The sequence below is a fragment of the Peromyscus leucopus genome, chromosome 8b (genome assembly GCF_004664715.2).
Source record: "Peromyscus leucopus breed LL Stock chromosome 8b, UCI_PerLeu_2.1, whole genome shotgun sequence".
Taxonomy (NCBI): Eukaryota; Metazoa; Chordata; class Mammalia; order Rodentia; family Cricetidae; genus Peromyscus; species Peromyscus leucopus.
This window is the reverse complement of record NC_051086.1, coordinates 54,635,525-54,648,378: the sequence shown is the minus strand read 5'-3', so window position 1 is coordinate 54,648,378 and position 12,854 is coordinate 54,635,525. Positions and strand designations below refer to the sequence as shown.

The 12,854-nt window shown below is 44.4% G+C and overlaps 1 protein-coding gene across 1 annotated transcript in view; it reads left to right on the top strand.

Moving 5' to 3' along the window:
• The window catches only part of LOC114688678 (NACHT, LRR and PYD domains-containing protein 1a-like), a 118,917-nt gene that overhangs the window by 86,803 nt on the left and 19,260 nt on the right, over nt 1-12,854 (top strand). The window contains exons 4-7 of the mRNA XM_037201056.1: nt 5,579-7,183; nt 8,577-8,747; nt 9,500-9,670; nt 10,916-11,005. Coding sequence (XP_037056951.1) covers nt 5,579-7,183; nt 8,577-8,747; nt 9,500-9,670; nt 10,916-11,005 — 2,037 coding nt within the window. The remainder of the gene's footprint in view (nt 1-5,578; nt 7,184-8,576; nt 8,748-9,499; nt 9,671-10,915; nt 11,006-12,854) is intronic.

Here is a 12,854-nt window from a genome sequence, read left to right as displayed (position 1 = left end):
CATTAGGAAGAGTACAGTCTGGGCAGAGTCAGACAGACTCACCAGGCTGGACCAAGGCACAGGATGTGTGGGCCAAGATGAGCCTGAAGGATGGATGTGGTGTAAGCAGCCATGGATTGATGAACTTTGCCAGAATGGCTGTGCTGGGGAAAACACAGAACACATGTAGCCTATCTATTTCTTTATGCCACATAACTGGGCCAGAGTGTTCCTGTGTGAGAAGGGTCTGTGATCTAGTGAGTCTCAAAGGAAGGGAAAGGAACCAGGAGGAGGTTATGATCAATAATAAGCAACTTTCAGGCCCATCAGGAATTGGTAGGGGGTGCTCCAGAGAGTGCAGTTAGAATATCTATATCTCCACACCACCAGGATAAGTTAAGATGTTCCTAGTGATAAGGTGGGCCCCATGGGGAGGGAGAGGGTCTAGAAGGAGATCAGGATTCCTGGTAAGCAGCTATGGAGTGAGCAGAGTATAGGGGTGCTGTGTCTCTAAGAGTGCAGGTCTAGAATAACTTTTATTTGTTCATTTGAAAAGTTCATATCTTTAGATGCTGTGGCTTGATCATATTCACTCCCACGCCCTTCTACTCACTCCCCTAGGATACCTTCCCAACCATCAGCTCCAGTTTTCATGTCCTCTCTGGTTTTTTGCTTGGTTCTTGTTGTCATTGTTGATTTATTTGGTTTTTGTTGTTGTTGTTTTAAACCTCTCAATCCAATTAGTGGGGCCTGATAGAATAATGACTGGACTTGTTGGGTTGGTCTTCTGTAAGACATGCACAAGCAACTATAGCTGTAGTTAATTCGTGAGCACAACACCCTGTAACATCCAGAAAAACACATCTCACAGGAAACTCCTTTCTGTCCTCCAGATCTTTCATTCTTTCTGCCACCTCTTTTGCAGTGTTCCCAGAGCCTTGGTGACCCTACTCAGACATCCCACTTATAGCAAGCACACAACAGACACTTAATCAGCATTTTGACTGTGAGTCTCTACATTAGTTGCTGCCTAGTACAGAGAGAAGCTTCTCTGGCCAGGGTTGAGTGTAGAGGGAAATCTTGCAGAGCATTGCAGCTGCCTTGAATTCCAGGATGTTAGCACCTGGGCTTTGAACTGCCCTTTGTGACTGTCACCTTTTGTAATTGTTTCTATTTTAAGTGTATGAATCTTATCTGAGTTCTTCCTGAAGTTTTTAAAGCCTCTGCAAAACTTGGTTGTGATGGAACTTGGAAAATTGAGATGCCATGTGACTGAGAGTTGCTTTGGCATTTGTTTCCTTTGGGGAGCTTCAGATAAGAGGCTTTGGTATTTGGAAATTGACTTGCTAAGGTGTAAATTGTACAACAATTAAAAAAGATCTTTTGCAAACCAACAGTATTCAATTCACCAGAAAATGTCTGCCTTTCTGCTTCTATGCCAAAATTCATCCTGGAGTCACCCTATTTCTTCCATGGACCAAAGCAAAATGAAACACTGACAGTTGAGAGAAATATTAATCTATTAGCATAAACATAAATATTCAGAAATCCATTTAACAATATACCTATTTAGCAAAATAGCAGTAGGTCTTTTCCTAGGGCCTATAACATCCTGAGCTTTAGACAGCATTTACAGGCATGAATTCCTTCCTATGGAATTCAAGTCTAATCAGAAATTCTTAAAATCTAATCAGAAGGCAGATAGTTACCCTGTAACCTACCTGTTATTATTGCATTTGTGAGCCTGTCTCCCCTGGCAGGTTAGTACTGTAGCATCCAGGTTCACCACCAGATAATATCATTAATGGCTTTCTCCCCCAGTGCCCTCATAGCATCTCCTAATACTATGACAGTTATCCAGGATGGAAGACATTTCATGTCTGTTCCAACATAGAGTCTCTAAGTCTCTTAACAAAAGTATGTTGTGTCTTCAATAAGAAGGTCTTAACTTTAATTCTGGTAGACTACCAAGAGCAACAGCACCAGGCTTTGCTGATTTTGGAGTCTCTGCATTCTTTCTGACCAGTAACTCTTAGGAAGGTACTCCATGCTTGGCACTGGGGTTTCCCTTTAATAACTCACGTCTTCTGAAGAAAGCACTGTGTACCCATTGCTCACTAGCCTATGTTTATTTAAGTTATATTGTTGATTATCTTACAAAATGGTATGTTTGGAAGTCTAAATAAAAAGAAAGGTGATAGTGGGTACCTTATGGCAGCCCCCGCCCCAAGGTGTGCCACTAAGCAAACACATCAGGCACAACAGAGTTAGTGAAAGAGGTTTATTGGGGGAGGGGGAGAGTAGAAGTGTGAAAGGCCATATCAGTGTGGTGACTGGAGAGAGGCAGACAGACGAGAGGAAGAAGAGAAGCAAGAGAGGAAAGAGGAGGAAAGAGGGGAGTAAGAGGCAAGAGAGATGAGAGATAAGAGAGGTAAAAAGATTTAAAGAGTGCAAGCTGTGCCTGGTGGGCACTTTTAAAGGGTGCACGTGTCACATAGCTGATGGTGGAAAGGCACTTGGTGACAGGTGATGATGTCACTGCTTTTGTGTCAGAGGCAGGTTGCTGCTGTGGTGGCAAAAATTAACAGTGTTTCCACAGGATCTTTCATACATTGTTAGTTCTGGTTTACCCATCCCACCCACTCCTCTCCCCTGTCACACAATCCCTATCCTCACTTAAACCTTAGAACCACTTAAATAAACCTCACTTGAACATTTTTACATCACAATGGTTCTACTCTGTCTCCACCCCTTAAGGCCTTTTACCCTACCCCTCTACTGGGTTCATTATAGTTTCCTGACCTCTTGAGACACTCCAAATAAGTCTCACATGGTCCAACTTCTTAGATGAAAAGCTACAGGCATTTAATTGCTACTGACAGAGGGAGACTCAGTCTTCTCCAGAGATGAGTCCCTTGTAGGTTATCAGATCCCAAGTGGTCAGCTTTAAATATATGGCAGCAGCATTAACTAGACTCAGCAGTATGTGTGTATGTATGTATTATGTATGTATGTTTTAACAGTCATTAAAGAAGAAAATGTGAATTTGAGAGGGAATGAGAGAACACAGTAGGGGAGATTAAGTGGGTGGAAATGATGTAAATATGGTATGGATGTAGGAAAGTCTCAAATTTAACTCAAAAGAAACTTTAAAATAACAAATATACAAATCTAAACATACGGATCATATATATGTATATATATATAAAATATTGGATAATATGTCATATAATCCACATATGACAGAGAAATGTGGCATTTGTCTCTCTGGGCATGGTTACCTCACTAGGATATTTCTCATTTCCAGTGGATTTTTTTATTGTCCTTTCTTCTATCCATGTGTATATATGTGGCATGCGTACATGTGTGTGTATATCTTTGCATGTGTTGGGCATATATATGTGGGGCACACTGTGTGTGCTTGTGAGCACCCTAAATGACATCTAAAATCTTCTTCAGTTGCTCTCCCATATTCACTGAGGCAGAGGCTCTCATCCACATCCAGAGCTTGTCAGTAGAGCAAGTCTAGCTAGCCATCTTGCTCTGTGGATCCTGTCTCAGCTTTCTAGGTCTGAAATGACAGGGGGCTGCTGTACAAACACAGCATGTACAGGAGTTCTGGGGATCCAAATTCTGGTCCACATGCTTTTTCTTCAAACTCATTCACTTGCTTCTCCAGATGATTTTAAAGTGTTAAGGAACTGAATAGGATTTAGATGTGTACATGGTGATAGATACATTCCAGCTGGAAGGTTTTGGAGAGCACAGCCTAGGAAGCACTGAGCCTTCTCTTTGCCCCTGGGGAAGACATGACCTGAGCCAGGCAGACACTCAAGAGATGTTAGGTGTGGTCCTACAGAAGACAATAAGAACAGATCTACAGATTCTGATTTCAGCTGCAAGTTGGCCTCTGAAGCCAATCTCTCCCTCAAGGGCTAATTCTGTGAACTGATACTACACAAGTTTTCTTCAGCACCTTGGCCAAGGCAGGACAGGAAGCTATCTTATAGGTTGGGCAACCTTGGGTGCTGAAGGATGAACTTGGATTCTGGTCCATGGAGCATTTTCCTATATTTCTTACCTTGAGTTCTTTCCGAAGAAGATGCTGAGGTGAGGTTTGTATTCAGGTAAGAAACTGGAGAGAAGACTCCTCTGATGCACTGGTTGGAGGGAGCAGGGAGTAGGCCAGGAAGGGGAAAGCCAGCAAAGTGTGATGTGTGAATGGTGGAGCAGGTTACATTAAGAACAAGTGTGTTAGTTTGTTTTCCATTGCCAAGACAGAGAACAAACACTGAGTAACTTTTGTTATTCTTGTTGTTTGTTGATTAGTTGACTGATTGGCTACTGACTGACTGACTAATTGACTGACTGATTGACTCTACAGGATGTTTCCAAACTCACCATATGGAAAAACTGGCCCTGAGTTCTTGATTCCCCTACCTCTGTCTACTGAGTGATGAACTATGGTAGTACACCATGGTGCTCAGTGACTTTTTCTTTGTTTGTTTGTTTGTTTGGCTGGATCTTTTGTTAGTTTTTTTGTTTGTTTGTTTTTAGAAGTTGTATATTCAATTACAGTTCAGGAGTTTGGAAGTCCAAGACTAGAGGCTATGACTTTTTTTTTTTTAAAGGAAAAACAAGTATATAGGCAAGCAGGTGACTACAGGAGAAAAAAGGAACCCATTCCCACAACAGCATGCCCATTCCTAAAAGAAAAGTATTTGTAAATTAGTAAAGGGCCTGCTCCCATGACTCCACAGACTCACACTAGACCATTGTCCCCTTACTGCAGCATTAGCAACTGGAATTTTCATGTTAGTTTCAATAGTTTCATGTTAGTTTTCAGTGGGGACTTAAGACATCCAAGTAGTAGTCACAAACAAGGCATATTATTACCAATGATATCTGAAAGGCAGTACAAAATATTCCTGGGGTTGCCAGGCCTGGGGACAGGGGACCAAGTCAAGGTCCTGAGACATGAACTCTAAGATATCCCAAGACCATCCCTTCAGACCCACAATCACAGGACTCACAGAATGATGTTGTCAGACTGCAATGGTGGGGTCCAATGGCATCTGTCAGGAGCAGACATCTGCTCCACTGTCTGTAATCTTCCCCAGTAGTCCATGGCCTCCTTCACAGAAAGAGCATAGCCCCCAAATTACAGATGAGAAAGCCAAAGCTCAGTGGAGCAACTGGATCATTGCATAGACTGAATGAGGACAATTGTGTCTATGAACTCACCCTTTAACCTCAACCACTAGAGCAGATATGGCACAGTGTGAGATGTAAATAAATACCTGAATTATAAAAGAACATCACACAGCATTATTATTAATTAGTCAAGTGAAGACTTGAACTGGATTCTTCCAGTCCAAAGCTCACATTCTTGGCACTGCATTGTTCAGAATATACCAGCATCCACAGCCAGTCTGTTGTAAAGTTTAGACAGATGTCTAAGTTTATCCAGGTGTTGAAAGGTGGAAGAAAGGAAGAGAGGAAGAAAGAATGAAAGAACAAACAACACTGATGAGTTCACTTATGCTCCATCTTTCTTCCCTAATTTATGATTCATTTCAGAAATACATCAGAATGAAAGAAGAGAAAATGTTTATCCCACTGAGTCCTGGAAAAAAAATGATTTGCTCCAAAATTTCACACAGCTACTACTTCTAAAAAAAACTTGCCCAAGAAGCCAGGAGACCTTGGTCTGGAAAAGCTGGTGTAAATGTAAAGGAGAGGAGAGGGGACATCTGATTGAGATACAAGACTTATTTAACCCATACCTGGATACCCAGGAAAAGCCTCAACTAGTCATCCTAGAGGGGGCTGCTGGGATTGGGAAGTCAACGCTGGCCAGGCAGGTGAGGAGAGCCTGGGAGGAAGGCCAGCTCTACAGGGATCGCTTCCAGCATGTCTTCTACTTCAGCTGCAGAGAGCTGGCCCAGTGCAAGCAGCTGAGTCTGGCTGAGCTCATAGCAAAAGACCAGACTGTGCCTGTAGCTCCCATCAGGCAGATCCTGTCTCACCCTGAGAAACTGCTCTTCATCCTGGATGGCGTAGATGAGCCAGCATGGGTATTGGAGGAACAGAATCCTGAACTCTGTCTACACTGGAGCCAGCTACAGCCTGTGCACACACTGCTGGGCAGTTTGCTGGGGAAATCTTTACTTCCTGAGGCTTCCTTGCTGCTCACAGCTCGAATCACAAATCTACAGAAGGTCATTCCCTCTTTGAGGGAACCTTGTTGGGTAGAAGTACTGGGTTTCTCCAAGTCTGGACGGAAGAAATATATCTACAAATATTTCACAAAGAAAAGAGAAGCGATTGCAGCTTTTAACTTGGTTAACTCAAATCCAATGCTGTCAACACTGTGTGTGGTACCCTGGGTGTCCTGGCTGGTCTGCACTTGCCTGAAGCAGCAGATGGAGCAGTGGGGAGAACTCTCATTGACCTCAAAGACCACCACAGCCCTCTGCCTGAAATACCTTTCCCAGATTTTCCCAGATCCTGCCCTGGGGACCCAGCTCAAAGCACTTTGCTCACTGGCTGCCAAGGGGATTTGTAGAAGAAAGACCCTTTTCAGTGAAATAGATCTCTGGGAGCATGGGTTGACTGAGAATGTCATTGCCACTTTCCTGAAGATGGGTGTTCTTCAAAAGCAGCCCAGCCCTCTGAGCTACAGCTTCTCCCAGGTGTGTCTCCAGGAGTTCTTTGCAGCAATGTCCTACATCTTGAGGAATAGGGAAAGACGTGGTGATACAGAAATCTTTAGAATTGCAGATGCAATGAAGAAAGTTTATGGAAGACATAACCTTTTTGAGGCACCCACTGTGCGCTTCCTATTTGGTCTTTTGAGTAAAGAGGGAATAAGAGAAATGGAGAAGATCTTTGCCTGCAGGTTTCTAGAGGAAACCCTATACTATCAACCATATTCTCTGGATTTACTCCATTGTCTGTATGAGATTCAAGATAAGGAGCTCCTCTCAGAGGTGATGCACAATTATCAAGTAAGAAGTGTGCAGGCCTCAATGGATATGGTACACCCAGTGTTCCAGACAAACATGAAATACCTGGTGGTCCAGACAGATGTAGAACTCATGGTGGTCACGTTCTGTATCAAGTTCTGCCACCATGTGAAGAGGCTTCAGCTGAATGGGGATGGACAGCAAGAACAAACCCTGACAGCCCCCAGGATGGTACTGTGAGTATCCAGACACAACCCTCTCTCCAGCTTCCCTGTGGATCCCATGAATACACATGTTCTGAGTATCAGCAGCACTCTTAGGGCAGCATCCAGGGTAGCAGGATACAGATCATCAGTGACATCTAATTACTGAATTTGACCACCTTTCTCTACTTGCCTCTGTGTGCCTGACCATGGGATAGGGCTATGAGCACCATGGCCAAGCAACTTAGATGAGTTTATTTGGGCTTATGGTTCTAGAGGGATCAAGGTCCACCCTGTCAGAGGGAAAGAACATGACTGGAGCAGCAGCTGAGAGCTCATTTCTTGAACCACAAGTAGGAAACAGAAAGAGTGTCCCGGGAATGGCTCAAGGCTTTGAAATATTAAATCCTGCCCCAGTGACATAGTTCCTCCCACAAAGCTGCACCTCCTAAGCCTCCCCAAAGAGTACCACAAATTGAGGACCAAGCATTCAAATGCCCATGACTGGGTGACATGTCATTCAAAACACCCCCTCTAATAAACCTAAGACCTAGGTTTGAACTACAACATGAAAGAGAAAATATGACATGCCCTTTAATATTTTCTCTATATACTTTTATGTGGGAACACGGAGCCACACTATCTCTGTTGTCTTACATTCACATTTATTTTCCTACTGACTCAAGGCTGTCTTCTCTGGTCACTAAAGGTCTCATAAAATACATTCTGAATAGTCTTATGATATTACCTAGGGAGAATACCTTAGTGAATTGGATCATTTTCCTGTTCTTGGCCAGTATAAGTTATTTATAAGAGTCTATGACTATAAAAAATTGAGCTTTGAAGGGCCTTGATGCAGGTGTTTGAAGTAGAAGTGGTCTGCTGTGGAGCTTCAGAAGAATTCTGAGTATGTACAGTGACAGAGACCAGTTAGCACAAGAGAAACTAGGAACACCAGCCTGCTTGCAAAGGACAGTGGCCTTAGGAGCCTGGGGAAAAACCTATGGGAGAAAGAGAGACTTTGACTGATAGTGAGAAAGTAAAATTGAGGGGGAAAGTCAGACAAGGCTGGGAGATCTGCAAGGAGGCCAGGTTGTCTGAATTACTAAGGTCTCCCTTTGTACAAGTGCCTATTCTGGGCACTATGAATTTAAAAGATGCCAGCAACCTGTTCACACCCTGTGGGACTCCTAGACTAGTCAGAAACAGACACACAAAATGAGAACACAGCATGCTATGCTAACAGCTGTAGATGGGCAATCACCTGGAGGAAAGAATCCAGATATTGGAGCAATGGTGCATGTAGAAGCTGATGAATCCTGGGGGTGGCATATAGAAACCCAATCTGATGTGTGGGGCTCTGCACCTCAGACCATGCACAAACAATTCACATCCTCATGTCCGCCTCTCGTTTTCTCTCCTTCAGGTCCAGGTGGACCCCAATCACTAATGCCAGTTGGCGGATTCTCTTTTCCACACTTGAGTTCACAGGAAGCCTGGAGGAGCTGGACCTAAGTGGAAATCCACTGAGCTGCTATGCACTGCGCAGTCTTTGTAGGACCATGAGATGCCCTGGATGTCACCTTAGGACATTGTGGTGAGTCTGATGTGGTGAGTCTGGTGAGTCTGATGCTAGGATGGATGGCAGGAGAGCAAAGGCAAAAGCTAGATCTAGAGTGGGACTTAGTATTCACCAAATATTCACCAAATATTTTTGACCACACCTGTAACAGAGTCCAGACTTGTTATGATAAACAAATAGATTCTGTTCTTGGGGATCCTGGAAGGCTGATATTCAGTAGAGAACCCACTAGCTATTGCTATCAACAGCCACATGAGGACCAGTGGAGCAAACCTTCTGCAGAAGTGGCTACAGCAGAGTTCAAGAACACGGAGTAAGAGGCTAAATGAAGCAGGAGGGGAGACAGCTCCAGGCCCAGGCAATGGTGTCTCCCATTCCCTCCTGTTCTCTGCCCTTGTAACCAGCCTTCTACTCTGTTTGTACGGACTCCGTCTTTACTAAGACTTCACATAACAAGTGAGATCATGCCCTATTGTATGGCTGGTTATTTTCAATCATATGAGTCTTGAAATACACCAGTCATCTGTCCTGGGCCTCATGGAGCTCTGCTATGGCCAGTCACAGCAGGGCAGTGGTCCCCAATATTTACTACATGGCTCCTGCAGTTCAGCTGGGGGAAGCATGGAATTATCCATCTAGACTAGAAAAGGTACTCCAGAGAGCTAAACACTGGTAACACAGCAGCCAAGCCTCACAAAGTGAGATGGGAGCTCAGTTCCCAAGAGTGGTGAGCCTGGAGAAGCTAATGGTGAGCATCTCCCATGCAGGCTTGTCAACTGTGGCCTCACATCCAGCCACTGCATGTACCTGGCCTCAGTGCTCAGTGCCAGCTCCAGCCTGGCTGAGCTAGACCTGCAGCTGAATGACCTGGGCGACCGTGGTGTGAGGCTTCTATATGAGGGGCTTAGAAATCCTGCCTGCAAACTCAGAATCCTGCGGTAAGTAAGGGCTTGAGATACCTTTCTGGGCAAGATGCAGGGGAAGGGACACGGGTGCATTACTAGATGACAAGACATAGAAAAGAAAAGGGACAGATAATGCATAGTCAGCCTAGCTCCTGACCAGCTGTGCCACTTATACCCTGGGACACTGTAAGTCACTCTCTTCTCTGAAACTGTTTCCTCATCTATCAAAGGGAATGTCATACCCGCCTTGTGTATTATAATGATATAAAATTTACATATGTAAAAACAAAGATAATACCAGGTAGGTAGTTGGGCATTGCAATCATATATATTAGTAAGGCTGTATATATCCTAACAGACTCCCAGGTTTGCCTTACTCCAGGACAGTGCTTCAATTATTTAATCATTCATGAATCCGTGCGTGCATGCATCCATATCAGGACTTCTGTGTGCCAAGCATTGGTCCAGACCCTAGGAGGTAAAATCACAAACACATGTGGAACTGTCCTCCTGAACCTTGGTGGAAAGAAAAGAGGCAGATCACCTGTGAGCCTGTGATTCAGTGGTGACAAGCTCTCCTGAAACTGTGGCATCAACAGTATTGGGAGGGTGTAATGCTGTAAGAGGGCCTACTTTATTGAATGGCCCAGGAAGCATTCTCCAAGACCTGAAGAAGAAATAGGCCTTGGTTGGGTCAACCTGGAGACAGCATCCCAAACAAAGGAAGAGTTGGGGAAAGCTCTGGAACAGAAATTGGCCAGAGACTTGGATGGTTGTGGGGTTTCACTACAGTAACTTGAGGTGGTTCTCACAGAACTCTCTGTTCAACCTAAACAAGAATCCGTTTGGGGATATGGCCATAAATTCCAGCCCCTGGAAATGTTGATGGCTATTGTGCTGCCCTTTGCTCACAAGAATACTCTCATCTCTGGCCATATTCCCTTTCCTGGAATAGTATGTTTCCAATGACTGACCTATGGGGGAGGGGTATAAAGGGCAAGACCCTCATTTCAGCTCTGGAAAGTCCCAAAGGTCATCATCCTTGCTTCAGATCTTCCTGCACAATGACCAACCCCATTGACACTGTGCCATGGACACATCTCCCTCTGCTCACCCTGTTGCTCTCCATCCTTTGTCCTGGTTTTGACTCAGGAATAACCCTTAATAAGGCTCCTCACTGGCTCGATCTAAGGACAATAGAGTCCAGGATCCTGGACCCTAAGGCCTCATGATCCTGTGGTGAATCCCAGAAGAAACAGCTTCATCTTGTGCTTACAGGCTGGACCAGGCCCCTCTCAGTGACCAGGTGATGATGGAGCTCAGGGCCCTGGAGACAGAGAATCCACAGCTGCTCATCTCCAGCACAAGGTAAGGAGTGGACACAGAACTCTCTCTATTCAACCTAGGCTGTATGTGGCTGCTCCAAAATTGAGAGGGGTGGAAAAATGGTCCTGAGGTTTTGGGTAAGACAGAGCCAGTAAGAAACCAGGAACTATGGTGACATTGTGTTCCCCAAAATATTGTTCACCCTAATAAACTTATCTGGGGTCAGAGAACAGAACAGCCACTAGTTATAGAGGCCAGAAAATGGTGGCACACACACCTTTAATCCTATCACTTGGGAGGCAGAAATCTATCTGGATCTCTGTGAGTTTAAAGCCACACTGGAAACAGCCAGGCATGGTGACTCATGCCTTTAATCCCAGGAAGTGAGCCTTTAATCCCAGGAAGTGAAGGCAGAAGGCAGAAAGGTATATAAGGCGTGAGGACCAGGAACTAAAGCTGGTTAAGCTTTTAGGCTTTTGAGCTGAGATTCATTCTGGATGAGGACTCAGAGACTTCCAGTCTGAGGAAACAGGATCAGCTGAGGAATTGGCAAGGTGAGGAAGCTGTGGCTTGTTCTGCTTTTCTGATCTTTCAGTGTTCACCCTAATAACTGGCTCCAGGTTTGATTTTATTAATAAGATCTTTTAAGATTCGTGCTACAAGGAACAACAGCAACCAAAGTGAGGAACAGTTCTGTGTGTCAGGAGGTTGCATTTTTTTTATTCAGCAAAAATAGAATCATATAACATGCCTACATAAGTTCTTCCATCAGAAAAGGAATATTAAAGGTGAGTTAGTGGTGAGTCCTCTGAGCACAGCAAGTGTGACAATGGTAAGCACCAGGAAATGCAGACCACTGGAACAATGAAAGCAGACGCCACATTAAAGAAAGATTCAGAAAATCTCTTAGAAAACAAAAATCACTATAGGTATCACTGTCCCAAAACCCTAATGCTCACACACTCATACACATAGGAATATGTGCATGGCACACACACACACACACACACACACACACACACACACACTACTATGATATATAAAATGTCAGAGCAGGAAAGTCATTTTCTACCCCCAGGGGCTATACTGAAGGCCCATGTTCCTGCAGTTTAGTCAATTCCACTTTATGAACATGAATTCCATCTGTCTTCAAGTTCCTACCTCCACATGTGAAATGGAGAGTCCTATAGATGTAGGAGGACCATCCATTCATTGAACAAACATTGGTGTAGACCTACTGTGCATCATACACTGTTTTGGGATCTAAGGGCACATAGGTGAACAAGGCAGACAAGGCCCAACATTCATTATCTCAGTCCAGCAATAAGGAGACACTTGTTACCCCATAGTCCACAGAATTGTACCTTGGAAACCTATAAGTGCAGTGTTGGTCTGTCTGGCTTCACCCAAAACCGAGGTGAGCTGAGGTGAGCTCTCAAATACAATATGGGAAATGTGGGTTGAGCCAAGACGAAAATTCCAGGCAGAGGTACAGGATAAGGAAAGCAGAGAGAGAAGCTCTATTGAGGGGCAGGAAACCATGTGTGTGACCATCTTCTCCGCCTCATCATTACCTGGGAGCTCCACAGAAATGCAGGTTCTCAGGCCCCACTCCATCCCTGCTGACTCAGAATCTCAGGTGGGGCAGCCTCCTTCAGTGAGCTTTCTGATTTAGCAGGCTATCCAAGTGGCATTTGAACACAATGATTTGAGAGCCACTGGTATAGATTTGAGTAAGATAGGAAGACATAGGAAGGTCTGGAGGGCGACAGGGGCTACAGCAAGAACTTTGAACCATGCTGAGAATCATATGTTCTCCTCAGAGGAAAATGAGAGGCATTCCAGCGCCTCGGCCATGAAGTGGCATCTCCACCCATTTTTATAGTCAGCA